Here is a 27,972-nt window from a genome sequence, read left to right as displayed (position 1 = left end):
AGAGGGCTCCCAAGTTGAGGGGAGGGCGTCCAGTGGCTTCCCTGAAGAGGCCTTGAGAATATCACTAATGGCTTCCCTCTTCCTCCCCCAGATCTGGAGTCACATTGTATGCAACTACTCAAGTCTTACACAGGTGCTGGAGCAGTTCCCTAGCAGCACCACCTCTATTTGCAAGAAGAGACAACGGAAGTGCAAGGGTCACTTTATGCATCTTTAACGGTTTTGATTTTTATTTTTGGTTTTTGTAAAAGCTGCTTTTTCTAATCTCCTGCCTCTCCCCACTTTCCCCTTCTTAGCCACTGCCCTTCCGGCTCTACCCGCCTCCTCCTATATGACCAGGCACATCCTCTCTGATCTTTCCTTCCTCAAGCATCCAGTCCCCGATGATCCTGTCTAGTGGCAGGTAGAGAGTGGGGTTTATTGCAGTGGTTCAGCTGAAGGCATGATTTCCTTTAAAGAGCATAATAGCTGTGGCTCTCGGGTCCAGGGTGGGAACTCAGAGCTGTTCAGTAGGCCACATCTCTGGGGGATTGTTTCTTTTATTTTTCTCAAGCAAGATTAGTTTAGGACATTACCATGTCCTGACACAAATGAAATGTCTTCTGAGAACCATCGCAACAGACCAAGAACAAAACCACCTGATTAGGTAGGAGTGTTCATAGCAGCTTAATACCCCGGGTAGGAACCTGGGGAAACCAGATTCATTCTTTGGGAGAACTTGGGTGGGGTGGGGTTGCGGGGGAAAGCACTATGGGAGGGAAGAGGGAGAGAGGCGCTTGCCTGCTGGCTTTGGTTTCTAAGGTCTCTGGCCAAATTGTCTGGGCCTAGACCTTCTGATTTGCACAGTAATGTAAACTGACCTGGCACTTCCTCAGAAGGTGATTTTGACCTCAGACCTGCCAAGCAGCTGCATGGTGGTGAGATCCCAGCCTCCCAAAGCCTTGGAAGGACAGGTGCCCTGTGTAATCTAGATCTTGGCCTCTGAGCCTTCGTGGACCCACTCTGACGAGGAGCTACCTCCTGATTAGAGTGAGAACCTATGGCATTTCTCTCCTTTCTCTCTGCTCTTCCCAGTGCCAGGGCTCACCCATCTGTCCCTGGGACTGGCAGGCAGGCCAGGCTCTTGGTTACCTTTTGCCATTCACAGCCAAAGTGAAGGAACCACATTCCAGGTGGGTGCTGGTGGCTCTGAAGGTCAGTATAGTGAAGGAAAAGCAATAGCAATAAACATTTCATAGACTCATGGAACTGAAGGGACCTTAGCAATCATCTCATCCATTCCCCTATTTGACAGACGAGGAAGCTGAGGCCCAGAGAAGAAGAAAGGACTTCCTTAGACCTCACAATAAATTAGCATTAAATGCAGCCTTCCTACCTAGGGGCATGTTGCCCACAAAAATTTACCTAGGGACGGATTGGCTTGGTTTTGTAAAAATTAAGTCAGCAGTGCCCATACCTGGTGAGCTCTGGGACAGTATCTGGGCTTTTGTTTCTGCTCTTTTCCTCCCGGACTTCAAAGGCAGGGGTTGAAGACTGGGCAGAGGTCACATGGGGGCAGATGGCAGGAACAGAAATTGCAAATGAAAAAGTAGCATTTGGAAATTCTGTGAAGACACCTGGAAATTTCATCCTATACCTGATTCCAGCCCTAGGAGGAGCAGGTGGGCTGGCCAAAAAGCAGAGTCTGTGCTTTTAGGACAGTAGCCCCTCGTCTTGAGAGAAGGGTATGGATGGGACCCAGGAGACATGGAATCTCCTGGGAGAAAAGCGTTCCCTGGGTCAGGAGGTTCTGCTAGTGTCAGCCAAGAGCTTGGCTGTCCAGCACTGTCCCCCTCCACCCAGCACTTGGCTGGGCCAGCAGCCCCTCTAGTGGGGGTTGGAACATTTTACTGTACAAAATTGGATCATTGATAACATTTGGGACTTTTAATAACTCTCTTCATTTTAAATTCATGCAAACTTGGACCTACCCCTACCTCCCATGTCTCCCTAAAGGAGGAAAAAAAATCAGGAACCCTTGGGCCAGAAGGACCTCAGAGGCTGTCTGGCTATTCCCAGGAGGGCAAAGCCCATCAGCATCCTTAACCCAGAGCCAGGAGTTGGGTGGGCCCACCTTTTTGGTCTTCCAGGGACCTGTAGTACCAGTAAGGAGAAGCCTAGCTATTCTAAATGGTCTGTTCTGGGGTGCTGAAGAAATTTATGTTAAAACAACAAAGTTTTCCAGTGTTAATCCATTTTTTTGCAAATACCTCCTCCTCTCTGGTTTTGTAAGGATGCGTGAAGGTTGTTTTAGATTGTCATACATGTTTGGAAAATGCCAAAATAATAATAGGAAACCTTTGCATTTGTTAGGTGCTTTGTAGATTTCAGAATACTTCCCAGCCTTTAATTTACTAGTCGAGAGGGAGAGGAAGAGAGAGAACAGGGTCAGTTACTACACCCATCTGACAAGTAAGGATACTGGTTCTAGAAGGAACTTGCCCAAAGTGAGCAGAATGCTGGCATCCTGACAGGCTTCCCTGAACCCTGCTGCCTCCATATGGGCTAGAGTAGAACCACAGAGAGCAGGGGAAAAAGAGGAGACCTAGGAATGACCTTGTTACTTTTGTTCTTTGTACACCAGTAAGTAAAAACTAACATCTAGTATCTTACAGTTCACAAAGCGATTCCACATCCATTCTCTGATATAACCCTGTGAAATAGATTATTTCTCCCATTTAATCCATGAGGAAACTGAGACTCAGAAAAGCAAAGTGACTTGCTCATAAGTGGCAGAGCCACTCGAATGAATCCCAGTCTGTCTGCTGTCTCTTTCTCTCCAGGCTGACTGAAACATCTATGCTCTGCACCCTCTCTTGATTCTAGTATGTAATTCAAGATCAAAGACAAGGCCCCAAGGCATAAACAAGGGGCAGAAAGGCTGTGGTCTGGAAGAGCCCAGGCCTAGCACCTATTTTTCAGTATGAGCACCGGAGCCCCAGTTCAGCTGGCCTCTCCCTCTTGCTTTGATGGAGATCCACAAGCCTGGCCAAGCTTGGGGAATCATTGCAAAGGGACTGAGCCAAGAGAGCAGGGGCAGCAGTGTGCTTCTGGTAGGATGAGCACACCTGGTAGGCTCACAGGTATCTTCTGGGCATCATCCAAAGGTACTGGGTGGCCCAGTGGTCAAGTTGGACAGAAGGTCAGGGCTGGAAGGGCCTTATCATTATAGGAAGGCCAGCAAGCCAGAGCGGACAAGGGGTGTGCCAACATAACAGTGAACTGCAGTGCTGGCACCCACATGCAAACCCCTCTCCCCACTCCACTGCCTCCCCAGTACCACCAGCTTGGTGGTCAGAGTCAGGGGTATAGGTGGTTCAAGTTACCAACCTTCTTCACTCCTGCCTCCTTCCTCTCATTATCCTTGGGCCTAGGAAGCTGGAGTGCCCCCAAGTGGTGAGACTCTGAAACAATCTGCAACATTTTGCAAATTTTAATTTCTATCCCATGAGAAAGGACAGTTGCTGCTGCTCTTCTCTCCTGGCAGTGACCCAGAAGTGATATCCCCTTCCCTAAACATTGAACAAGGACACACCTATCCAGAGTGCTTTTTGTGTACAAAGTCCTTTGACATTGCCAAAACACCCATTTTATAGATGGGAAAAAAGTCTCAGAAAGCTTAAGAGACTTGCCAAAGGTCACACAGCTCAGAAGAGGAAGAGTCAAGATTTGAATTCTTCAAATCCTCTGCTCTTTCTGCTGGCACCTGCTGGGTCTGAGTGGTAGGCATGAAGAAGGAATAAGCTGCCTGTCCCCCCCAGGGGTGAGGACCAGGACTTAGAGGGTGCACGGTCCTTACTCCTTATCCCAACTCTTATCTCTGGTCATCCAAATTGTTCCAAGTTTGAGGTAGCTTACTCCCAGAGGTTTAGGGGTGCTCCTTTGGAGGGACTTGGCTTTGTTCTGAGTGGTCTTCAGAAATGAATCACATCGGGCTTAAAGTAGGGCAGGCCTCTTGGTCACCAAGTTCTGGTGTCATTGTGCAGACAGGATGGCCAGAATCTCAGTGAGGCACTGGCTTAGCCAGGCCTGGAGACCTGCATATCAGATTCTTCAGCTCTGCTCCCGCCAAAGAGGGAGGGCCTAGAAAGCTTGGTTCTTGGTCACGGTTACAACATTCTGATAGATTAATCATTTAGATGTCATCTCTCCTCAATTGCAGTTAAAAGTACATAGCGGCTCTGCTTTTCTATCTTGTATTCTACCACATCACTATAGCATATGTACGTTGTCCCCAGCCGACTGCCAAGCTTGGAAATCTGGAAGGGTTAGGTCAGGCAGTGGAGTGAGCAAGGAGGAAGCATGTTGCATGCCGGTACACGGCCATAGGGGATTCCAGGCCCAACCCACCTCCAGAAGCAGGATCACAGTGGAAGAAACCCTGCCAGGCTAACATCAGATTCCACACCTGAGCCTCTGAGAGCAATCTTCTGTGGGCATGCCAGACTGGCTGCAAGATTTGTCCTTTACCTTTCCTAGAAAACTAATTTCTGAAATTCTAATTTCTGAGTTTCATGGTTCCAGGGTCCAGCCTTCAAAATTCCTGCAGGCCATCTTCAACATTCCATAGCCAGCCTTGCCTGAGCCAGACTCAGGTTCCACTCCTTAGTTTCTTCAGTGGGTATTTTCATCTTGCATGCTGTTGAGTCTAGCCCAGTGACCAAATGAGAAACACAGGAGTTAGGACTGGCTGCCACAAAGCCTGAAAGGGAAACTAGAGCTCTTGCTTGCTGTGGCAGTTTGAGGCCCTCTACCCATTCCATTCCTGGTAGAGGGGTATTTTCTTTCCTGAAGAGAACAGATACAACAGCTTTGCAGATAAGTACCAGCCCACAGGATTCAAATGGGTGAAATCATCTTTGAGCTTGACCCAGCAAGACCAGCATCTCCAGGCTCCAGCCTTTCTCTTCAAGCCTGAGAATTGGAAAGAGTTCTCGAGACTGTCCAGAGACCACCTTCTCAGGTCCGCCAGTTTATCTGGATCTGTGGTAGGACTCAAGCTTCTCCTTACCAAGGGGAGTTAAGACCAGGCCTCTAGCAACTCGGAGTTGTCTTTAACAACCTTTAAAGGCCCAAGGGCCTGTCCCCATCTCCTGACTAAAAAGCATCTGCATTCATTTCATATCACATGACAGAAACGTGTTCTCATGGCATGTAACATCCCTGTGAGAGTGTTGTATATGATTTTGTATTTTTTAATTCATTTTAATCTCCAGGTTGGAATCTAATTTTTAAATTTTATTGGAACTCACATTTTAAAAGGAAAAACATTTAAAATAATAAACCTTTGACCAGTGTCTTCCAAGTAGTTTGATCAAAGAACTTATAGGTGTTTTCAAAACAGCCTGGAGTATAAAGATTGGAAAGCCCCATGGCCTCGCTTGTGTGTATGAAGTGTAAATCTGGTTTTGTTGTTTTGGATTCTTTTGGGTTTTTATTTTGTTTTGTTTTGAAGATCAGATAGTGATCACTCTGAAAGATTGAAGCCAAGAATTTGTAACTATGATATTTACTGTAAGCTGTAGAACATTCAATAACTATTAAAAAAAAAGTTTCCAAAAAAAAAAAAAAGTCTGGGTGACCAGACTGGTGGTTCTTGGGGCAGGGGAACACAGACCGCCTCCTGGGCCAGTGAGTTCCCTGGGCTTCTCCCCAAATTGATTCTAAACTTTTCACCGGTCAAGTTACAGCTATGCCACATCACCCCCGAAGGCTTAGCAGAGGTTCCCTGGGACTCACAGTTGAGGGGCCTGGAAAGTGGCCATCAGCACCTGGACTAAGGTGTGTGATACAGGAGCACAGGGAGGCCATGAATGATGAAGGCTGATGTCTACTAAGTGCCCACCATGTAGCTAGCACTGCATTTTATGCTTAGTAACTCTCGTAATCCTCACAGCATGATGGGAAGTAAGCCTTGTTATTAGCCTTGTCCTCAATAGGGGACAGCTAAGGAGGATAAGTACCTGGATGAAGGTTACAGAGCTGGTGAGAGGCAGAGTTGGAAGGCACACTTTGGTCTGACTCCAAAGCCCAGGCACCAAGCCCAACATTCTGCCCACCCCAGAGGAGGCAATGCCTGCGCTTGCTTAAAAGGTAAACTTGTTGGGTGGGAGACCAAGGGAAGGGCTTGGTACTCACAAAATGACAGTCTTGTGGTCTCGGTCTGAATAATCAAGTGCTGTTTTACACCATCTCTCTTCTCCCGTCTGGGAAAGCCACTGCCCAGACCCTTCTTCCAGGTCATCATGGCCACCATTCTCTCTCAGGGCCTGGCCTCTACAGTCTACTCCTCCAAGTATTCAACATCCTCAACAAGAAAACAGGCCCAAAGAGGCTAAGTGATCTGGCTCACACTAGAGCTGTAATTAAAACTCAGGACTCCTATCTCTCCAACCCTTTCCACCAAACCATGCCCTGTGCCTCCGTAGGACCCTCCCGTTTCCCCTTCTCACTTCAGACTCCTTCACCGTCCCTTGATGCAGAAAGCTGTCAGGTGTGGGTCAGGAGAGCACCTCTGGCCACAAGTAGTGCCAGGGCTGAGGACCAGGAGCAGGTAGGGAGGCAACCTGAGCACCAGCACCTGCCATTCTGACCCACGGGGGAAAGGATGTAGATGAAGGATGGTCAGCCCAGGGCCTTGCCCTGCCCTCCAGCTCCCACCCCTGCCAGTGGCCTGGGCCTACCTTGAGCTCGAGAGCTGACAAGGTTGCCAGGATCCAGAGGAAGCAAGCCTGGGAGGGTTAAGCCAGGAAGACTTCCAGGTGAGGGTGGGACCCTGAAGGCCAAAGGCATCAGACACACCCCCTACCCTGATTCCTCATCCCCAAGGGGGCAGATGAGGAAACTGAGGCCAGGGCCATTCCGTTCTCTTCCAGCAAACAAAATTGGAGGGTGGAGGGGCATCTGGAGGGGAGCAGTACTCATTATCCCCAGGCCTAGCACCTAAGTGGGAGTGTCCCTTACTTGGCCTGGGAAACCCATTTCCAGGCTCCACCTGGCTGGCATCTGGATGTACCTTGCCCCAGGTGAGAAGGCATCAAGAGAACACGTCTCATCTTCATCCCAGTATGTCATTTAAGTCCTAGGTGAAATGGAGTTGGTTGAGGGAACACCAAGAAGTCAAACCCTGAAATACAGCTGAACAGCTGGCAAATAGGACACCAAGTGCACCTTGGTGGCCCCTGGGAACACTTCCTTGGGAATGCCCACTAGTCTCCCAAAACAGACACTCTGTTCTAGACTTTGGTAACCTTTGGTGCTCCAGAAAATTAATCCTGATATCCAGCCTCTGTCTTCTTCCTTCCCCTTTCCTAGAGCAGGTAAAGCTTTGTCTGCTGGGTCCTCAGAGGTGCTCTTCCTTTTCTGCCCATCTGAGAAGCCCCAGAGAGAAGCCTGTGGCATAGAAAGGTAAAAGGTGGGAAGAGGTGGAATCTCAAGGCACACCTGCCCAGCATCCCCTCAGGGTGGTTTTCTCAAGCTGTTGCCCAGGCCCCTGCCATGGCTTCCGCCCAGGAGAAAGACCTGTCCTCCTCCCGGTGTGACCACCACCTACTCCCAGCTGCAACAGGCCCGGGACTCACACAGGAGTCCCTTTCGAGACCTACTCAGGTGCCATCAAATGTTGCTTTCCGGTGCTTGGACCTCTTTCCCATTAGCTTTCAAATGCGTCCCTCTCTTCCATCTTTAAAGAATATACCAAACACCAAGAAAACCCAGAATCAGAAGCCCTCTCTCCCTGGAGTCTAAGATCCCACCAGCTATCGGAGCTCAATCCACTGAGACCTAGCCCTGCTCTCACTCCCTTGTGGTGACTCCTGCTACATCCCTGTGTCCACAAACCATGGGACACTGCATTCTTCCTGACCCGGCAGCAGCACCTGGCCTTGTGACCCACCGTGCTACCCAAACACTTGTCCTTCCCTGGCTTCCAGCATACTGCACACTCCTGGTTTCCTTCCCACCCCGTTGGCAGTGCCCTGGAGCAGGCCTAGAGTCTGCCCTGAGCCCTCTCCCTGGAACTTGTCCCCTCCCAGTCCAGTCCTGGTGTAAATGCCCACCTGAGTGCTTCCAGATGTTCTTGTAGTCCAGATGTCTCTTGAGCGCCGTCAAACATTCAGATGCCTGGGGACATCCCATGGGGCTGTATCACAGATGCCCCCAGGACCGCTGTTCCTCTTACCCACCCAGCTGGCCCAGCCAGCCCTAATCCCTTGACCTACATCCCATTAACAAGCCCTGGCGGTTTTGTCCTAGGAATTGCTTGGATCCATGTTTCTCTCTGTCACACCCATGCAGCCTGGCCCCCAACATCTCTTGCTGGATGTCTGCAACAGCTTCCTCATGGAACCCATGCTCCTGTAGCTCCTCCACTTTCCACACACCAAGAGCAAGCTGACCAATCATGCCTTTCCCCTTTCTACGCACTTTAGAAGCTCCTTGGCATCCCCGGCATAAGGCTGATGGCTTTGGAGAACTCACACGCTTCACCCGTCTCCACACCTAAGTTAAGAGGGTTCTACTTCCAGCCTCTCCAACTCCTATTTCTGTTGATGTCTGGCCTTTGCACATGCCGTTCCCTTTCTGTAGAACATGATTCCACTTTCTGTAGCCCCTATATGTCTTACTTACCCCATCCGTCTTCCAGGCTCCACTTCCTCTGGAGCTGTGCTGTCCAGTACAGGAGCCACTAGCCACATGTGGCTATCGAGCCCTTGAAATATGCTAGTTCATAATAAGATGTGGTTTAAGTATAAAATACACATCAGATTTCAAAGCAGAAGTAATGGCTCATAATTTTTATACAGATTGTATACTGAAATGAAAACATTTTTAGATATGTACTGGGTTAAAAAGAATAAATTACTGATATTGTTAAAATTAAGTTCACCTGTTTCTTTTTTAAATGTGGCTACTAGAAAATTTTAAATTACATACATGGCGTACACTACATTTCCATTGGATAGCACTGCCTCTAGGGGGGCTTCAGTGAGAACCAGATGAGGTGAGGGGCCTCCTCTGGCCCCACTTCACCTGCTGTCAAAGAGGAGGCATTGTGAGGGGAGGGATGACCTGTCCTGCTCATGGTGCCGAACCCAGAGCCATTCTGTGAATGGACAGCTGACCTGGAAAGAGGCACAGGAAAAAGAAGCTCCTTATGACACCACTTTCCTACGTTTTATTCAACAAATGGATGGGGATGGAGATGCAAGAACAGGACAACAGCAAAGTTCCAATAAATAAGAGAAATAGGGATGGTAGTGGGGCCCGTGCCTGCACAGCTCCACATAAATAACCAGGTTGCTGAGCCAGGGTGAAAACAGGTGGGGCAGTCGCCTGCACTGCCCAGGCTGGGGGACAGATGCACCGACACCACAGGGACACAAACCACCTTGGCTAGAAGCACTTCTCCAGCCAGTCACACACCCCTCCCCCGAAGCTCCTGAGATCTTGCGGGTGGCTGGGCAGGCTGGGGCTCTGTACTACAGCCCTGCCCAGGTCAAGTCTATTTTTGCAATTTCAATAAAAACAGCAGGGTGAGGGCAGGCACATGCGTTAAGCCCCTTCTGTGGGCAGAGTCATGGATGGGCAGCCCCATAGGGGCCTTGAAGGTGGAAACCCTGGAAGCAGCAAATATGGGGCCAGATAAAGCTACTAGTGGGAGGAGTGGCAAGGAGTCAAGCTCTCTCCCAACGTGACCCAGCCCAGAGCCTGCAAGGAGCTGGAGAGGCCCTGGGCACCGAGACTTCACAGTCAGAAAAACTGGGACCCAGTGATGGCCAGGGACTTGCCCAGGATTAGAACCCAAGAACTTAGCCTCCCAGCCCATGGCATTTTGTTGCCCCTTCCCTTTATAGGTCCTGCCAGAAAGTAAGGGGTAGGGGGAGTTCACTGGCTCTAGGACCTTGTACAGAGGCAAAGGATGGTTAATTACCAAGGTGGGGGTCCAAGGGTGCCAAGCAGAGGGGTCCCTTCCCACCATCAAGGCCTGGCCTCGCTTAGTGATACAGAGGATCCTGTGGGCTCCTAGGATCTGGCCAGGACACGAGGTCAGGGGCATCCTACATGGAAGGAACTAGGTGCAAGGGAGGGGCTTTCAACCCACTCCTGTACACGGTGCCCACTGGCCCGCCTGCCTCCTCACTGGGGCAGACACTCCCACCTCCAGGCCTTGGCCTTTGCTGTTTTGTCTGCTGGGCCATTGCTTCTCGATCCTCGCAGGCCCAGCTGCAGCTCTACCTCCTCCAGGAAGCCTTCAGAACCTCCCTGGGCAGGGCTGCAGTGTCCTCAGACAAGACAGCCCTTCAGATGACCAGGTTGCTCTCACTAAGCCGGACCACATAGCGGTTCTCCTGGGGGATGAGAATGAGGGTTCAGAGCTGAGTCAAAAGGCTTCTGGGCTTCAGGAAAGTGGGTCCTGCCCAGGGACCCCTGCACTTCCACCCTTGCCCCATCTGCAATGGGGGCTGGCCCAGATGCCAACGGACACCTTCCCTCATCTGGCTCTCACCTCGGCCTTCTTCTCTGCAAGGGGCTTTGGCCACTTAGTATGGCTTCCACCACTTCCCAGCAGTGCTTGCTGCTCAGTGGGGAAGCCAGGTTGTGGGGAGTCAGTGAGATCACCCCCTGAAGGTCCAGCCTCCGTGATGGTCTTCACCTCAGAGGCCAGTGAACTTGTCCGCTGCTCAGGAATTCGGGCCACGCGGAACCTGTGAGGAGATACAATCATCCCCCCATTAGAGGGAGAACCCCAGATGGAGAGAAAGCAGTGTCTTCTAGGGTCACAGCAAGTTCATGGATCAGAGCCTGAGTCTTTCCCATGTTCTCTCACCCACAGATGAGCCCCCAACAAACCCTAGATTGTAGGTGGACAGGTTCTTGGTCTGAGGGGCCCCAGGTGTAATAGGGGCCAGGACCCTGCCCTGAGGGTGCAAGGGCTCTGTGAGATAGCACAGCTGGGTAGACCTGACTTCTCCCTGGTCACCCGCTCTGCCCAGAGAGGCACACTGAAGCCAGGAAAGGTGGGACCATCACGAAGCAGGGTTTTCGAGGCTCAACTTAAGGCCCTGCCCTCCCCCACCCACCCTAGCTGTCATGTCTCTCCCTGACTCTGCTGCACTTGTGCCCATCTCACCTGCCCACAGACAAGATGGTGATCTCGCCCTGGCGTCCTGCCTTGGTGCTGGCCCTGGGAGCCCTGGCCAGGTTGGGCAGGGGTCTAGGAGTGGGAGTAGTGGCAGCTGCAGCTTCAGGAGACAGCAGCACCTCAGGCCACTTCTTCTGGCTACAACGGGAGCAGCAGGGGCCAGAGAGTGAGGCTAGGCCCTGCACGGTGTGGAGATGGTGGTCCTGCGGACAGATGTGCGGCATGTTGGGGAGTTCGGGCGGCAGCCTGCAGAGGGCACAGGTAGCAGTGGTCACTAGAAACCAGGCCCAGGACACCACAGAAGGTAATGAAAGGGAACAGGGGTGACAGGAGAGGGAACATACCCAGTGGTGAGTCCCCAGGAGGTAGGCTGATTATCTGGGTGTGGGCCCTCCTCGCCCACCTGCCCACTCACCTGGGCATAGGCCTGTGGTTGGTCTGTATCAGCTGTTTGCTGTGATACTCTTTCAGCAACTCCTCCAGGGCTGCCGCATTCTCTGTAGGCAACTGCAGTCAGAACCTGGCTCTGGGCTATGAGGGGCACTCCCCCCAGACCTCCTGTCCCAGCACAAATTGCCCCTCCCTACTTGCCACCCCCTCTTGGCCTGGGCCACGTGCCTTTTCTTCCACTCCCCCCTTCCCCATAAGGCAAGAACATGAAGAAAAGGGGCAGCCACACTGGTCAGAGAGGGCTAGGCTGGTCCAAGGTGAATCAGCAGGATGGGCAGAGCAGGGCAGGATCTGACCCCTGAAGCTGCTTCACAGGCTCTGGAAGGAGACCCTCCTTTCCAGGGAGCAGGAATGGGTCAGACATTCCCCTCACCTTTCTTCTCTGTGATCAGGCGCACCAGGACCCCGATGGTGTCCTCATTGGCGTCCTCAAGCCGGTAGGCAGGATTGATCCCTGGGGAAGAGAAGAGGACCATGATCCTGGGGAAATGAAGGAGTAATGGAACCTGACTCGCGAGCTACACCAGGACCTGGCAGCAGGGGGCGCACCACACCTGAGCTAGGAGCCTGGGTGCTTATGTACTTGTTCAGGCCACAGCTCTGAGAAGCCTATTTTCACCCTCACTAATCAGCATCACCGCTTCCTGAACCCAAAAGCCCCAGGTGCTTAGTGGTTTCAGGGCCATCTGAAGTCCCTGTAGTGTGGGTGTGTGGGGTGGAAGGCAGCCTTTTCTGGGGCTTGCGCTCTACCCTCCTCAGCCTCAGGGAGCTATGGGTTGCCTCTTGGTCCAGAACCCCAACAACTCTGGCAAACTCTGCCAATTCCAGGCCTATTATGCACACCACCGTGTCTATATAACTGAGGCCCTTGGTCAACGTAGGGCCCAAACCTCAAAGACATAAAAATGGGCCACATGATCAATCCTGGGCCAGCAGCTAACGGAGTTTGTACCCAGGCAGCAGCCAGCAGTTAAAGTTAGTTCTAAGTTAGGAAAACAGGTGAGATGGCCTGAGGTACCACTCTCCTGCCTGCCTAAAGTTCCTGTCCCCTTCCTGCCCCTACCCCTTCCAGACTTCAGTGTCAGGAGTTGGGAAGGGCTCTGGCCAGCCCCAGGCAGACTGGAGCACTGGCACAGAAGGAGCTATTTCAATCTTGACTTGGCCACAAGGCTCCTGTGGACAGTGTATGTGCATGCAGGACCCTTGCCCTACTGGCCTTTAGGGGATAATGGGAGGTGGGGAGGAGAAATGAGGGCTCAGGGCCCTGGGGTGGGGGCAAGAAGAATAAATCTCTCCCTCTGGTCCCAGGACTCGTAACTCAAACCACAGCCTGGAAACCCAAGCCTCTTGTGATACTTGCCGAGGACAGCTGTCCTGCCAGCCTTTCAGGCCAGAGGTCAGAGGTAACCTTGAGTACCAAAATGGGAGTCCAACCCTTGAACCACACACACAACTGTAGCCCCAAGAAATCCAGACCCCTACAGCTAGGCAGGGCCTCACCCAGTGTGGGAATCCCACTGAAGCCACCTGACCTGCTCTGCCTCTGCTCTGCCCCATCGCCACCTTGGGCCACCTCATCCTTCCTTCCACTTTGTCACTCTGCAGTGTCTCCTGTGTCACATGTACAACACCTCCAGGAAGCCCTCTCAATTTACCCTTTGCAGGCCTCTCCTTGTCAGACCCTCCAAACCAAGCAGGTCCCCTCGGGTAACCCTCAAGCTGAGCTGGGCTGAGATGGCCTGGGCCCTCTGGCCTCTCCACAAGGTCCCCAGGCTGGGCCTTACCGCTGCCTCCACCTCCAGGACCAGGCCCGACTTCCTTGTGGGCAGTGCAGTGGTAGCCCTTCCGCTTGAGCAGGTTACACACCAGGATGCCCAGCAGTCCCATGAGGCAGAAGATAGGCACGATGGCAATAACCGCATACTGGGCGGCTGTCTCCTCGGGGCCGCCTGCCCGTGTACCATTCCCAGGTTGCTGTGTCTCCCCAGTGCCACTAGGCCCTGCTGCCACCTCCACGCCACGTCGGGCTCGCCGCCCCCACTCTGAGCACCATGGAGGATAGAGGCATGGAGGCAAGAAAGATACGCAGAGAGGCCCATGGCCCAAATTAGTGTATGTTTGTGGGGGGGTTGATGACGTGTCCAGAGACACACACTTCCTGCCATGTTGAGGAAGCACCGCCCTCTAAGCAAGGCCTCCTCAGGCTTCAGGATGGCCAGACCCTCAGGACCCTATCCACCCATCATGGGACACATGCCTGGACACAGGAACATCAAATCCTGACTCCCTGTAACCTGGCCCATGAGTTAGTTGCCTTAGAAGGTGACTGACTCAACAGGTGAGAGGAGGTGCACGTGTGTGTAAGTACGAGCACGTGTGCATGGGTGTCTCTGAGGGGATGAAGACAGGATCAGTCAGGATGTGAGCACCGCCCGCTGTGGCTGCCACCTGCTGGACAGTCTCTGCCACCCAGAAATGAGGCAGGCAAACACTCAGCCAGTGGAACAACTGATGACATCCTTCTGAACACTCTCTGGCGTTTACCCACCCGTGGGCTGAGGGAATGACTCCCCTGTGAGGGTCTCTGGACTCAAGTTCACCAGCCCCATTTCCACACACACCCCCACCAGTCCTAGGCCCTACAGGACACTCACCATAACAGCCATGAGTACCCAGAGGTTTCCAGGAACATGGCTGACAGGGAACATGGGATATCTCGGAAGGGGCAAACCACCTATGGGGGGAGAAGACATCACTGAGGCCAAGAACCTTCCTCAAAAGAGGCTGGACTCCTTCCTACTGAGTACCCACACTGGTCCCTACCCATCCCATTTCACAGATGGGAGGGCTGAGGCCTGTTCATAGGCTGGGACCCCAGGATCTAGAGTCCTGGTCACCTGGCATGAGCCCCCACGCCCCACCCCGTGGCTCACCCAGGCTGGCAGTCTCCACATAGTGTGTCTTGAGTCACTGTGCCCGCCTGGGCCTCCAGCCTCCCTCGAGGGCTGCAGCGGGAGTGAGGCTGGCACGGGCTAGAGCCCCACGAGGTTGAGAAGGTGCCTGGGGGGCAGGACCTGCATAATGTGCCCTGCCCTGGGTCCTGTGGGAGGGAAAGGGTGAGAACGGAGCCAGGAGCCAGGACTGAGGTCCCTAGGAAGCCCACCCCTGGCCCTAAAGAGTCTTCCCAAGACAGGTGAGGGCAAACTCACCCAGTTGGGCTCCTCTCCAGGTGGGCACTGCCAAGGGGTCGTTGTTGTTGGCGTGGTCAGAGGCCAGGGCAGCAGCTGGAAGTACAGAGGGCACTAAGAGAGCAGAAAGCCACGGCATCTCTGGGACTGTCTATCCACCGCCCACTTCCTGACGCCCCAAGGAGTGGGGACCGCAGGCTACAGAAGACCACGCCCCTCCAGGCTTCAGGGTTACTCGCTAACCTCAACTCCTCATGCTGCAAGTAAACCTGCCTGTCCCAGCCCTGCTGCATGGCCAATGCCGAGGTAGGGAAAGAACAACAACTGCTTCTGGAAAGTGCTGGACGCTCCAGACAGGGCCCACCCAGGATCTCACGCCCTTGAGTCTCCAAATCACACCCCTTTCATCCTCCAGGACAAAGAGGAAAAACTTCCGAATTCCCCTCTCAGGTTCGTGCCCCCTCCCCCCACCTCACCCCCACACACAGCTGGGCAAAGCCTGCCCCAGGGTTTCCTACTCTGGGCCCTCAGCTGAGTCCCCGCCACACACACACACCCCCCATCCTCCAATTCTGCCCCAGCTTGAGGGTGGCAGGCACAGAATAGAGCCAGCAACCATGAAGGACAGAGGGATGACACACAGGAGTCTCTGGGGATCTCCTCAGGCCTCAGACCTGATTCCCAGCACCTACCAGGTGCTGAGAGTCTCCTGAACCAGGAGTAGTGTGGGCCAGGGTCAGACTGCCTCATAGGAAGACCTGAGTAACCAATCCCAGCACCTCACCTTCGCACGGGGAGGGAGGGGGCTCCTAAGCAGCATTTATACTCCACCTCCTAGGAGGGCTGGGCCACAGGGCTCAGGACTTGGTTCTTCTGGCATCCCCACACTTCTAGCCCCAACTCACCAAAAGGAGACAGGACAGGGCCCAGTGTGGCGGAGGGCTCAGCTGCATCCTCAGCTGCATCCTCAGGCCCTGTGGTCCCCAGCCTAGAGCAGACAGGGTAGGCTCAGCAAGAGGCGAGAACAGCTGCTTCCTCCCAGCACTGCTTCCAGGTGGGGAATTTGCAAGGTGCTGCTGGGCAGGCAGAGTTTCAGGGAGCCTTGGCCTACTCGCACTACCACCCCCTCCAAGCCTGGGTAGAGGTGTGGGTGCCCTGTCTGGGGCCAGCCTCCTAGGACAACGTAGACTGGAGTGCGGCAGAGGCATCTGCCAGGTTCGGGAGGCTTCCTGGAGGAGGAAGGGCTTCCTTCCCCTTCCATAAACAGCCAGGTGCCCTCAGGCACGGGCAAGAAAGCCTAGGGAGGAAGGAAGCCTGTGACTGCGTCCCTGGGGATGGGGGATGAGAGAGCTGGCAATCCCCACCCCCTAGTCTCAGGCTCCTGCCCCTCAGAACTCCCTACAAGCCATGAACATGCCCACGTCCCCTGCTCCTCTGCCTTCACTCTTGCTGTTCCTGCTCTAAGGAAGGCCTTTCCCCTCACTCTTTAAAGCCCAACAAAGGCCTCTAGACCTGCCTTTCCCCAAAGCTAGTTCTGGCCTCCAAAGCCCCTGGGTGTCCCTCCCTCTTCCCCAATCCCATCACAGTCCTGGTCCTCCCACATGTCCCACTGTCCTCATCCGGCCGACTTCACGGAGGGCCGGGATATGTCTGACTGCATCTCCTGGGCCAGGGTAGACCTGGGGGAGGTGCTGGCGAGGTGATTATGGTAGCCAGCATTCAGCCTTCCAACCTTTCTTGGGCACACTAGGCACAGGAATTAACATGAACATGAACGAGAGGAATAGTTTCCCTGTCCTTGGGAGCTCACACCCCAGGGTAGATGGATGGCAACAGATAAACAGTATCCCCCTGAGATACGCACTGGCCTGAGGCTGAGCCCTCAGGCTCAGAGTGTGGCCTCCTCTGGAGAGGTCTCCAGCCAGTAGGCAAGGCTGGAACAGCAGACAGGAGGACTTGGATTAGACAACAAAAGAGACTGGCAAAACAAGGGAGCTTGACAATGACGTATTTCCAGGAGGCCTGGCTTCAGGCTCAGGAGGCCAAGGGAAGCAATATTTGTCCAGCTTCAGCCGCAGGCTACTCACAGCCTCTGAACTCCAAAGGGTGGCCTTGGAGAGCCAAGTCACTGGCCCAGGGCCCTCAGCAGGTAAGAGGACCCGGCCTTGTCTGATGACAAGCCCCTTGGAAGAAACGCTGCCTGCAATAAACTCCAGGTCACATGAGAGCTCCTCAGCCAGTAGGTAGCCTGGGCTTCCCACCTGGAAAAAGAACTAGAGGAAACTGATCCGCCCTCCCATCCTCACTGGATGGCCTGGCTGGGCAGAGACATTGGCAAGCCAGGGGCTTGAGTTACACCACAGGGGAGGAGGAGGGGCAGTGGTCACACCACGGGACTCTCCAGGTCACTGACAGTGGTTCTCAGTCCAAGGCCAGTTCAGGGGAAAACCTGAGACAAAAAAACAGGCCACAGAATAGAGTAAAGGCTGTACCCTGGCAGTCAGCACCCAACAGGTGGCATCCCCTGACCCCTCCCCCAACCTGCCCCTCCTCTAACTTGGTCACAAGTCTTCCCTTTCAGTTTCTGTCCCAAAGTGAACCTTTGCGCTGCCTGAGCCCAGCTCTCACTCAACTCCAACTCCCCATGGCCTCGTCCCGTTCTTTGCAGGATCTAACCCACAGACCTGCCCACAAACCCCCAAGTCCTCAGGCTGGCCCCGAAGCCCTGCCCAGTCCCCAGACCCAGCACACCTCCATGTCTCCAGGGTGGGCCCAGAGGGCTGGGACTGGGGTGAGATACAAGAGGTACAACAGCCTCAGAGGAGATAGCCTGTCCCACCCCTGGCCCTGACTGGCACGTGCTGGGTGACCTGAGCGCACAGGGAGGGATGTGGAACTGCTCATCTTCAGACAGATGGGGAGCTGCGATCTTGAGACTTCCAGGAGCAAAATGGGGATCCAAAGGCCCAGACTTAAAGCCAAGGAGGACCCACTCAGGCATATTCACAGACACTGGCCGCCTAGCACCCTGCCGCCTTCAAATTACGAGCCTTATAATTATCCCAAACCGGCACTTACTCCAGTCTGGCCCGAGTCTCTGCTTACAGCTGCTCCCCCTACCCCCACACTCAGCCCACACTGAGCCCCTTCTCTGTCAGGTCAGGCAGCTGCCAGCTAGCCACCCAGAACCATGTGGATATGCAGACTCACCTGCTGCTCTGGCCTCCTGCTCTGCATCCCCTTCCCCACCAGGCCTCCAGCATCTAAGCCCTAAGCCTGGGAACCTCCATCCCTACCCCTCTGCCTTGTCCTGAAGGCTGGGCAGTCAGTGACCTCCCAAAGCTGGCACCTCCAGAGGGCTTCCTAGAGGGGGGCTGTCAGGTGGGGAGACCAAGGCCCAGAGAAGGGCAGTGAGTGACCTTAGCCCACAGCTGGGAGCCTCCTCTCCTGTGATCTTGGCAGAAGAGAACTCCATGGGGCCTCAGGGGCAAAGAAGGAAGTTAGCTTAGAAGCCACTCCTCCCTGAATGAAGCTTCCTAGCCTGGGGCCCCACCAACTCCCTGTGGGACCTGAGCCCCTGTTTTACCTCACTGGGTCTCAGTTTCCTCATCTGCAAGATGGGGATGTTTATCTCTTAGGACAAGGCTGTTATGAGGTTTAAATAAGGTAATGAAACCTAAAGTAGGTTGTGGGAGTTCCTCCCCATTGCCCCTTCTTTCCCGAGGCATTTCCTGCCTAGGCAGGTTACTAAGTATTTGTTTGCTTGCTTATTTATTGTTTGCCCCCCCACCCCCACCCCCACCCCCATGAGACGGCAGCAAGGGTAGGGATGCTGCCTCATTCACCACAAAACCCTCCCCAACCCAGTGTCTGGGGCAGGAGGCCTCCACCAAACAGGCTCATAGTAGCAGGAGCTTCCTCACACTCAGATCACTCTTACTTTCTAAAAACTACCCAATTAGAACCAGAAATTCCCTGGAATAAAGCCAACAAAGCCACTACCAGGGCCCCAAGCTGGAGGCGGCAGAGTCCCAGGGAGGTGCAGCCTTGGAGGCCCCAGAGAAAGAGGAAGCTGTGCCACCACCCAGGCCTCGGCAGCTTCCCCTTTCCCAGAACTGAAGCAGAGGGGTCACCTGGGCCCAGCCACTTGCCAGCCTCACCCTAGCCTCCTTGTCAGCACCATTAAATCCTGAAAGTCTCCTGGCCCCATGTCCATCTCCATGGCCTCTTCCCCTAGCCTCCAGTTCAGCCCCACCTGCAGCCTAGGTGCCTTGACACGGAGATCTGGCCCTCACTCCAGCCCCTACTCTAGCCACTCTGAGCTTTCAGTCCCCCAAAATTGCCTTTCTCACCCCAACACTGGTATCTATCTGCTGTTTCTTCTACATAGAAACCCCTCCCATCATCCGGCCAACACCTACTCTTCCTTCAGAGCTCAGCTCAAAGTCACTTCCTCCTGGAAGCACCCCCAACCACCACCTCCCCTTCTGCATTAATCATCCTGTGTGACCACCCTGTTTACCCAGCACCTATGCCACTAATTGCTACCTCCATGCCCAGTGCCCAGCACAGGGCTTGACCCTGGTATGTGGGGAGGTACATGCTGAATTTGGGCGGTGGGGAGCATGGATCAAAGAAGGCACTCTTAGGAGAGGGTCCAGCTTCTCCCCAGGCCAGGAGGGCCAGAGAGCAGGCTGATGGTTAAGAGACCAGAGGTTGAGATGCGGTGGGGGTGAGGGGAGTTTGAATCTGGATCTGAACCCCTGGGCTAACTTAGGGAGAACCAGCCTGACTTGTTGTAGACCTTCCCCGCCTAACCCTCACCACCAACACTGCTTCCCCACCCCCCACCACGCACCACACACACACACACACACACACACACACTATAGGAGGCTAATGAGGAATTCACCTAAAATACTCAGCACAGGACCTGGCAGGGTAAACCCTCAATAAGCATTCACTGTGTCTCACTCAGTTTCTACATGTGTAAACTGTGGAGGGGGAATGGCACACACTGATAAGCAAGTGTGAGGCAGAAATGAGATTCTCTTGTATTTATGGACAATGCTTGGCGCAGCCTGGTATACAGGATGTGCCGGATTAGCCATGGTGAAGAGGTGGGAAGGTGCTCACTTCTCCTCAAAAGAGATGTGAGCACACTTGTTTCACACTTGGGTAAACTGAGGCCACAGGAGGTCATTTATATGGGTCACAGAGGAAGGGAGAAGGGTCTGGAAAGGTGGGTGGGTTACGAGCTGAGAAGTTTGCACTTCCCTCAGGGCCTACAGGAGCCTTGAAGGGTTAGCAGGGGAGGGACAGGCATAGAAAGATTGCATCTCAGAGGACTCACTGGGCTGCCTGCCAAGTGAGGCTGGACTAGGAAGCCAGAGGTGGGAGGTGGGTACCCACCTGAAGCAGGGAGGGAGGCAGGTACTTCTGTTTCTCAGCCAGCGGCTCTAGGGCCTGAGGACCACCCTGAAGCCTCCCTCCAGAGCTTAGGGTTGCCTGGAAACACAGCTGGACATGGGCCCCCTCAGCAGGTGGCTACACCCAGAAGGGAAGACAAAGGCCGCCCATCAATGGAGAAATCCAGGTTAGTAAGGAGCCCAGTGGTTCCCTGGCAACTGGGGCCGAAGTAGGGCAGTGCCCGCAGTGGGTGGTGGTAAGAGCAGCTAGGCATCGCCTCCTTCCCATTCTCCACCCTCACAGGGAGGGGAACTGACCCTCATTCCCTCAGTCCAGGCCCTCATCCTGGGTTGCCTCCACTCCTCACAAGAGAGGTGAGCACTCCTGTTTCATATCTGGGTAAACTGAGGCCACGGGAGGTCACTTGTATGGATCACACAGGCAGCAAGTGGTGAGGCAGGGTGCAGCCCAAGTCTGTCTGACTGCTTCCCACCTCACAGCTGGCCCCTTCTCTGGCACTAGCCCAGGGCCTGGCACACAACACATATTCTCAGGCAATCTGCCAACTTGATGGCAGAGGCTAGGGAGCTAGTGGACATAGTAGGCAGTTCAGCTGAGGGACTATTACAAAGCATCCAGGCAGGCCCCAGGGAAAGAGATGCTGCTCCCACCCTGGAGGGTCTCTGGGCCTGAGGTTTTCTTGCTTCTGTCCTCATTTGCATACTGCTCTAGTCTGTGCCAGCCCCAGGGAAAAGATGCTGTGAGAATAAGGAAGCTCAGGGAAGGCTGGGAGTTCCCAGGGTGGAGCCCTAGCTCTTTGGAGCTGCTGACAGACTGAGGCCCAGAGATATGCAGAGGCTGCCTCAGGGACGCTCAGTAAGAAGGGTGCCCAATTCTCACCCCTACCCCAGCCTTGGGCAGCCATGACATCTCAGGTCACAACACAGGGGTGAGGACTCTATGCATGCTGGCCCCTAATCCTGCTCCAGGGTATACCAGACGGCAGCTGCTCCCTGGCCTACCCCAAGGGGCTGAACATGGTTCTGCACTCAGAACTGCCATCAGGCCTGGGCCTTGGAGGCTCAGGTGGGGTGAGAGGTGGGTGGGTGGGGCTGAGGGGACTAATTGGTCCTTGAGGCTAAGAAAAGGGCTGAGGTGGCCAGACGGGGGACCTACCCGGCTCCTCCCAGTCTGGGTGCAGTACAGATGCTATCCCTACCCCTTCCGCAGGCTGAGTCAGGGGCTAGGGGAAGGCAGTCTACACCAGACAGTTGTCTCTGGGGCAGAGTTAAGGCTCCCCAACAGCCCTCACTAAGCACTATCTGCACACCTTATTCCCTTTCCAGGCTGGATTTCACTGACAGGGTTCTGGGCTTCACAAATAAGGAAACTGAGGCTCAGAGAGGCTAAGTAGTACCCTGTAACAAGTTGCTCTCAAAAGAGACCTGGAGTGGGGGTAGGCAGCAGGTACCACCCCAGGTCCAGCATTCCCACTGCTCCTGCATGCCCTATTCTCGCCCACCACCCAATCACTCAGCACCAAGGACTTCCTGCTTGGGCTGGGCGGGGAAGCTGGGCCGCCCTGGGCTGTCAACCTTGGCCCCAGGACAGGATGGCAAGAGGATACCTCACTGCACTCTCACTTGTGCTGTTGCTACCTCCTTTTCCAAGAAGTCACCTTAGCCTCTCACCCTGGCCACAGAACTGGTCCAGAATTACTAATGTACTGGGGTGGCCCAGTCTGCTCAGTACAAGCCTTGACTTGGCCAACTTGGCTGAGGATTAGTGAGACTGAGGGGAGACCGCAGCCCCAGCCTGACCCATTCTCCAACTCCTCCAGACTCAGGGTGCTGGGGATAGAGACCTCCCCCAAGTCCCGAGCAACCCCAGGTCAGGCCCTAACCAACAGAGCTTGAGGACTGGGGTCAGCATGATGGAAGGAGGGGGAGAGTGTTGGGCTCTGGCTCATCACTTAGTGGCTCTGTGACCCTGGGCAAGTTACTTACACTACTCTGAGCTTCTGGATCCTCCTCTGCAAACAGGAGGGCTAGTCCTTGCCTCCAGGCATGCTGAAAGGATAAGCAGAGCTACTAAAAGCAGGGCTGGCTGGGCCCTGGCCTGTCCAGGCCTCTCCTGAGTACCAGTTCTCACCACACTCCACAGGGGCCAGAGAAGGAGCCAAGTTCAGAATGGATTAGTGTCTAGCCAAGGTCACCCAGTGGTTTGGGAGTGGGCCAGGGTACTTTACGGAACCCAATGTTGGTCCCAGCAGCATGAGTGGAAGAGCCTTGGCCTCTCTGGGAGGACCCTGCATGTCCATTTCCCAGCCCCTGTACAGGCCTGTGTTGACCTGCTTCCATGTCGGCTGAGCCATAGTCAGGTGGTAGAGGGGTAATGAGCATTCAGGACCCAGCCCCATGTCCCTGAACCTCAGTGTCCTTCTCTATAATTTTGGGCAACTGTGCCTGTTCAGCTGACCTACTGGTGTAGCTGGAGGTTCCAGAGTTCACAGGGGAAAAGTGGCTCTTCTTACAATCAGGCCTCAGCCCAGGAGCCACCTCCTGCAGGAAGCCTTTCCAGCCTATTAGGGTAGACCCTCCCATCTCCTGGCCTCTTCAGCCACCACTGTTTGTGGTCTCTCCTGAGGGAGGGAGGCAGGTGAGTGCATGCAGGAGGCTGGGCACACAGCAAGGCTGGGCACTGTGGATGACCGGATCCCTCCCTGAGCTCACTGCTCCTCACAGTGAGGGTGTCCAAGCTTAGGTCCCTCTTCCTGGATGCCCTCCTTCCTTTTCACTCCACCCACACACTCAGACCCTGCTTCTAATTGGCTGCCAAGCAGCCAGGGCACACACGCACAGCCACATGGGCAGTTTATTTATAGAGTTCTCATCTTTCCCAGGGTGGCCCAGGAAAGAGCTCTGGCCTTCCAGGCAGGCAGACCTGGATTAGGATCCCGGTGACACTAGGATCTTGCAGTCCCTTCCCTCTGGGCCTTCTTTTCCCTGCCTGTACCTAGAGGGGACTTCTGACCCTCTGGGCATGAGGCCGAGGATGTGAGAAACTCCGGAGTCCTCATCCCAGGGTAGGGCACACAGTAGGGATGCAGTATCATCTCCCTCCTGTCTTCTCTGGCACCTAAACCTCACCCAGTAGCAATAAGCCTAGGCCCAGGCACCTAAGGGCTCAGCATAGAGTAGGTGCTGACCTCTGCCTAAGACCTTATCCAGCACCTTGAATCCTGAGTGCAGGTGGGGTTGGATGGGTCCTGCTGGCTGATATCAGGCAAAACTGGAAGAAGGGCTGGCTCCATAACAGAGGAAGTCTGGCCTTGCCTAGCCAGGCCAAGTACTGAACAACCCCACCAACATTTCCTCCTTCCCCTGCAGGTAGCCAGCCTGGTCCTTCTTGGAAACTGATGCCACCATGGTCAGACAACTCTCACCTCAACCTGGAGACCAGGCTGGGGACTGGGAGAAAGCTTGAGTGCCAGACTCTAGCACCAGTGACTGTGAGACTCGAACTAGGGCTGGTCCCCTCTGCTCTCTGAGTCTCAGCTTCCCAATAAACCACTTGGGAAAGAGGAGGATTCCCTGTCAGTGCTGTTGCGAGGAGACTTGCACCCAGGGCTTGGCACACAATAAGGCCTCAGCAAGGACTTCCCTCTGCTGGCCCAGAATGAGGGCTATACCTGAGGAGAACCCAGGGCAAGCACCCTACCCACAGGGGTGGCCTTGAGTCTTCACCCCAACTCCCAGCACATACTCAGGAGCTTCAGAGACCCTGGCTGCAAAACTCCCTGTGCATCCTGGCATACAGTAACGCCCTCAGAGGCCTGGTCAGCACAGACGTGGCAGTAGGAGAGGGCAGGCTGCTGGCTAGGCTGGCCCTACCCAGCTGGGCATGTAGTTCCCATAAGTGTCCCATACCTGTGCCTGTTCCCAGAAATGGGGGTACACCTGGCAGGTGGACCACAATAAAAAGGAGCTCACATTGGACTGGGAGGGCTTTCTGGATGAGGGGGACTGTGGCCGTATCCTAAATGGTCAGGAGGGTTCTAGAAAGAGGAGGCAGTAAAGGCAGAGTAGAACCAGGCATCTGGTAGGGTGAGATGAGGGTGAAGATGTAAAGTTTGAAAGGGTCTGTGAAGGAAAAGCCTCGATACCAGGATGAGGCACTCAGACTATATTTGATAGGCAAAAGTAAGAGTTCTTAGGGAGGTCACTCTGTCAGTGTGTGGAGAAACTGGAAATGGAGGCAGAGGCTGGTACAGGAGTCTAGGCAAGGACAGCAAGGCCAGAGCTAGAACATAAGAGAGAGCCCTGATTTTGTGAAGATGTGCCTCAGGCCCTCTTCCAGTCAGCCTGGGAACACGTGGCAGGACAGAAGGTAGGTGCCCTATCTGGAAGGTGAGAGCCAGAATATCAAGATTCTGGGGTTCTCGGCACTTCTCCGAACCTCAGTCCCTCCCTCTGTAAAATGGTGGGCCTATGAGCAGGGGTGGGGTGCTGACTGCCCCTCAAAGTCTACCCTCTTTAGCCAGACAGACATCTCCCTCCAGCAACTGTCACGCCAGTCCCAATAGGGCCCACACGTGGAACCCAGCCTGGCCCCACCACCATCCCTATCATCCCAGGAGACCTAAGTTCCCAGAAAGGTTTGGCTTGGGCAGGGCACAGGGAAGGGCTGGGGGCCTCCATCAGGGCTGAGACCAGAAAAGGAGATTAACCCTTGGTTAATCCTTCCTATCTCCCCCCTTCTAGGCTCTGAGCTATTTCCACCTCTTTGCTGGAGATGGAAATAACTCAGGCTCAGCCCCAGGAGACCAAGACAGCTATTCTGAACAGCCCCAAGAAGCACAGCTCTAGCCATTCCAGAGAGGATGGAGGGACACCCTGATCCCCAGCTCCAGCTCTCAGCCAAGCAGTAGCAATGGTCAGGGCTACCAGGGGCCTCTGAGAAGAATGGGGAGACTGAGGCCCCGAGACGGTGGGGCACAAGCTCAAGGTCATGCCCAGCCTGCTTCTCGTCATGGGTGGGTTTGGGAAAGCGCCCCTACAACAACTCCAAAGAGGGGGATAGGGCCTCTTAGGTAGGGCGAAGGTCAATGGGAATTCTCAATTATCCTTGCCACCCTTGGAGCCTGGGCTGTGCTGCTGACTCCTGACACTCTTCAGAGCTATGTGGATACTCTCAAAGCCAATTATAAGCTTTAGAAGGCAGGAGACAGGCGTTTCTGGTGACCTCTGGCTAAGGGTGCGAGCTAAGAGGAGGAAGGAGAAAGAGGAGCAGGAAAACCACATAACCCACCCACCCCCACAGTTTCAGACATGTGTGCAAACACATACCACACTCAGAACTCACAATGGCCCAGCCTAGCAAGCACGGCCTTGTTTGAGAAAAGGAAGCCCAGATAAGCTGTGAACAGATACAGGCATACCTCGTTTTATTGTACTTCACTGTACTTTACAGATGTTGCATTTTTTTTTATAAACTGAAGGCAAGACCTCCACCAGCAAAAGGATTACGACTCGCGTTATTGCCATATTTGCTTTATTACAGTGGTCTGGGACCAAACTCGCAACATCTCCAAGGTATGCCTGTATTAGGAAGGTGGGTGGCCCTCTCCAAGCATCTCACAGGGCTTCAGGGGCAGAAGACTTGAATGCCAGTCCTGGTACTGTCCTGACTCTACATGACCTTGGGCAAGTCACTTGCTTCTGAGCCTCAGTTTCCTTCTCTGAAAAACAAGTCACCACATCTCAGAACCACTGTGAAGATTCAACAAGAGTATGCCATAAAGTGCTGAGCACAGTACCTGGAATTGTCCTCCCACCCTTGCCCCCACCAGAATGCAATCAACATTTTCAGAAGTTATCAGCAGAAGACAGAACTTTCAGATCCTTTAGCAGGTGCCCCCTCACCCTTCCTGGGCTAGGGAGCCCAATTTCTATTCCACCCTGCATGAACCGTACAGACCCCCTTGTGGAGATGGGGGCCTCAGAGGAATCTAGCTCAGATGGTAAAGGGCCCTGCTCTAGCTCTCCAAATCAGATACCACTCAGGGGAAAAATGCCACCTCTTCCCCCCAGGGAAATGAAGAAAGGGGACCTGAGCTAGAGAAGTCAATATTTATGGATCAGAATTCCATGTTTAGCCCAAGGAGCTGTGCTTCCAACTCTGTCACCAGACTTGGGTGCAGCCCCTGGGCCATTGTGTCCCAGCAGACAGCCTGCCTCCACCCTCCACTGCAGTCTTTCTGCCTAAAGAGAAGAAAGGGAGAACAGAGGCGGTTGACCCAAAAACAATAGAGGATCCCAAAGTGATGATTCATTGTCTATGCACAGCCCAACACTTCAGTGTGCAGACAGGGAGACTGAGGCCCAGGTCAGGGGTGGAACGGGGAGGTGGGGGCAGAGGGAGGTGGAGGAAAGATCTGAAAGCAAAATGGTGTCTGGGCCCAGTGAGAATCCAGGGCGGAAGGGGGCAGTTTTGCCAGGTCTCCCATACCTGTATGTATTTGAGATGTGGAGCCTGAGCCTACCTGAGTCTCCTCAACTGCTGCCAGAGGTGTCACCCCACCAAATGCAGCCCAGCCTTGGCACCCTCTCCAACCCTCACGGCAAATCACTCAAGGTCCACCCTCCTCACTAACTTTAGCTAGGAGGAGCGCCCTCTTGGGGACAGTACTGGAGAGACCCTTGATCCCTGGATCCCCCCTCCTTCCTCCTCATTTCCCCCCACCCCTCCTCTTCGCCAATCTGCTGGAAGGTTTTCGTGGTTCCTTCACGTTCTGCCTCTTACTCACTGCCCTGAGGCGCGCGCGCGCGCACACACACACACACTACTTGACCCCATAAGCACACTATGGCCCTAATGATTCAGGGGCTGTGTTGCACAGTCACTTGGGGTTCCTCCCCCTCTTTCATACTCATATTAACGAGGAGCCCTCGCCCTGTCCTGGTCACACTCTAGGCCAAAAGCACACTCAGTGACCCCCAGTGACCTGGGGTCTCACTCACAGTGGGCTGGAGTCACTCTCACACACAGACTTTCTGCCTGTCACAGCCAGACACACAGAGCCCCTGTGTCTCCTGCTCGGCCCAGCGTCACCGCCCAGTGCCCTGGCCACACGTTCGTCCGGGCTGGGCCGCCTCATGCGCCGTGTCACCCAGTCACGGGCTGACACCGTTCAGACTCCCCCTCCCCACACCCGGCTGCCCCGCGCCGCAGCCGCACTGAGGCGCCGCCGTCCCGTCCCGCACCCGTCCTGGTGTCGGTCCAAGTTTCCCGGGCAGAGGGCGTCTCCGGAGCTTGCCGACTCCTCAAACAGAAAGTCCCGCCGCTGCTTCCCAACTGCGCACGGCCAGGCCTGGAGTCGAGGCCGGAGGACGCGCAGGTCCAGGGGCAGGGGACTCAGAGATGGGCGAGGGCCGGTGCGCGGAAGACGCCGGGACAGGACGCGGGGGCGGGGGGCGCAGAGCCCGGGCTGCGGCATCCGCCGCGCCAGTGAACTTCCTCAGAGACGCGGGGAGGCAGGGGGCGCCACTCGGGTCCGCATCCTTCTGCTCCACCGTGGGTATCTGACCCCGGGCTGGGGCTCCGTGCGCCCTCCTTACCTGCCCGCCCGCGGCAGCTCCAGCAGCCCCGCTCCCGGGCTCACGCGGCGCCGGGGCCCGGCTCCGCGAGCACACGGGCGACCCCGGAGGCTGCGCGCCTTTTGAATGAATAGCCTGCCGGGCC

General features: G+C 54.6%; 2 protein-coding genes across 20 annotated transcripts in view; one reads left to right on the top strand and one right to left on the bottom strand.

Annotated features, from left to right (window-relative positions):
* The window catches only part of FAM168A (family with sequence similarity 168 member A), a 156,559-nt gene extending 151,148 nt beyond the window's left edge, over positions 1–5,411 (top strand). For all 9 annotated transcript variants that reach the window (XM_039848004.1, XM_039848010.1, XM_039848005.1 and 6 more), the window contains one exon: positions 92–5,411. The gene's annotated coding sequence lies outside the window, so the exon portion shown is untranslated. The remainder of the gene's footprint in view (positions 1–91) is intronic.
* On the bottom strand, positions 2,649–27,972 carry RELT (RELT TNF receptor). 11 transcript variants are annotated; one of them, XR_005649676.1, is made up of 14 exons: positions 27,849–27,972; positions 15,726–15,808; positions 14,842–14,916; positions 14,566–14,732; positions 14,287–14,366; positions 13,417–13,674; positions 12,006–12,086; positions 11,598–11,679; positions 11,171–11,428; positions 10,547–10,745; positions 10,199–10,388; positions 7,290–8,760; positions 7,055–7,120; positions 2,649–6,346 (listed from the first exon to the last, which is right to left on the bottom strand). XR_005649676.1 is itself a non-coding variant. In XM_039847983.1 (12 exons), the coding sequence occupies exons 3-12, from the start codon at positions 15,783–15,785 to the stop codon at positions 10,341–10,343; spliced, it is 1,308 nt and encodes a 435-aa protein (XP_039703917.1). In that variant the 5' UTR covers positions 15,786–15,808; positions 17,151–17,269; positions 27,849–27,935; the 3' UTR covers positions 8,820–10,340. The 11 variants fall into 11 exon arrangements, 5 of the variants coding, with proteins under 5 accessions (XP_039703917.1, XP_039703918.1, XP_039703916.1 ...); XR_005649673.1 differs by having other exon boundaries at positions 2,649–7,431; positions 8,097–8,160; positions 8,668–8,760; XR_005649675.1 differs by having other exon boundaries at positions 7,055–8,760.

The sequence above is a fragment of the Pteropus medius genome, unplaced genomic scaffold (assembly GCF_902729225.1).
Source record: "Pteropus medius unplaced genomic scaffold, Ma_sr-lr_union100, whole genome shotgun sequence".
Classification (NCBI taxonomy): Eukaryota; Metazoa; Chordata; class Mammalia; order Chiroptera; family Pteropodidae; genus Pteropus; species Pteropus medius.
This window is presented reverse-complemented; position numbering and strand designations above follow the sequence as displayed.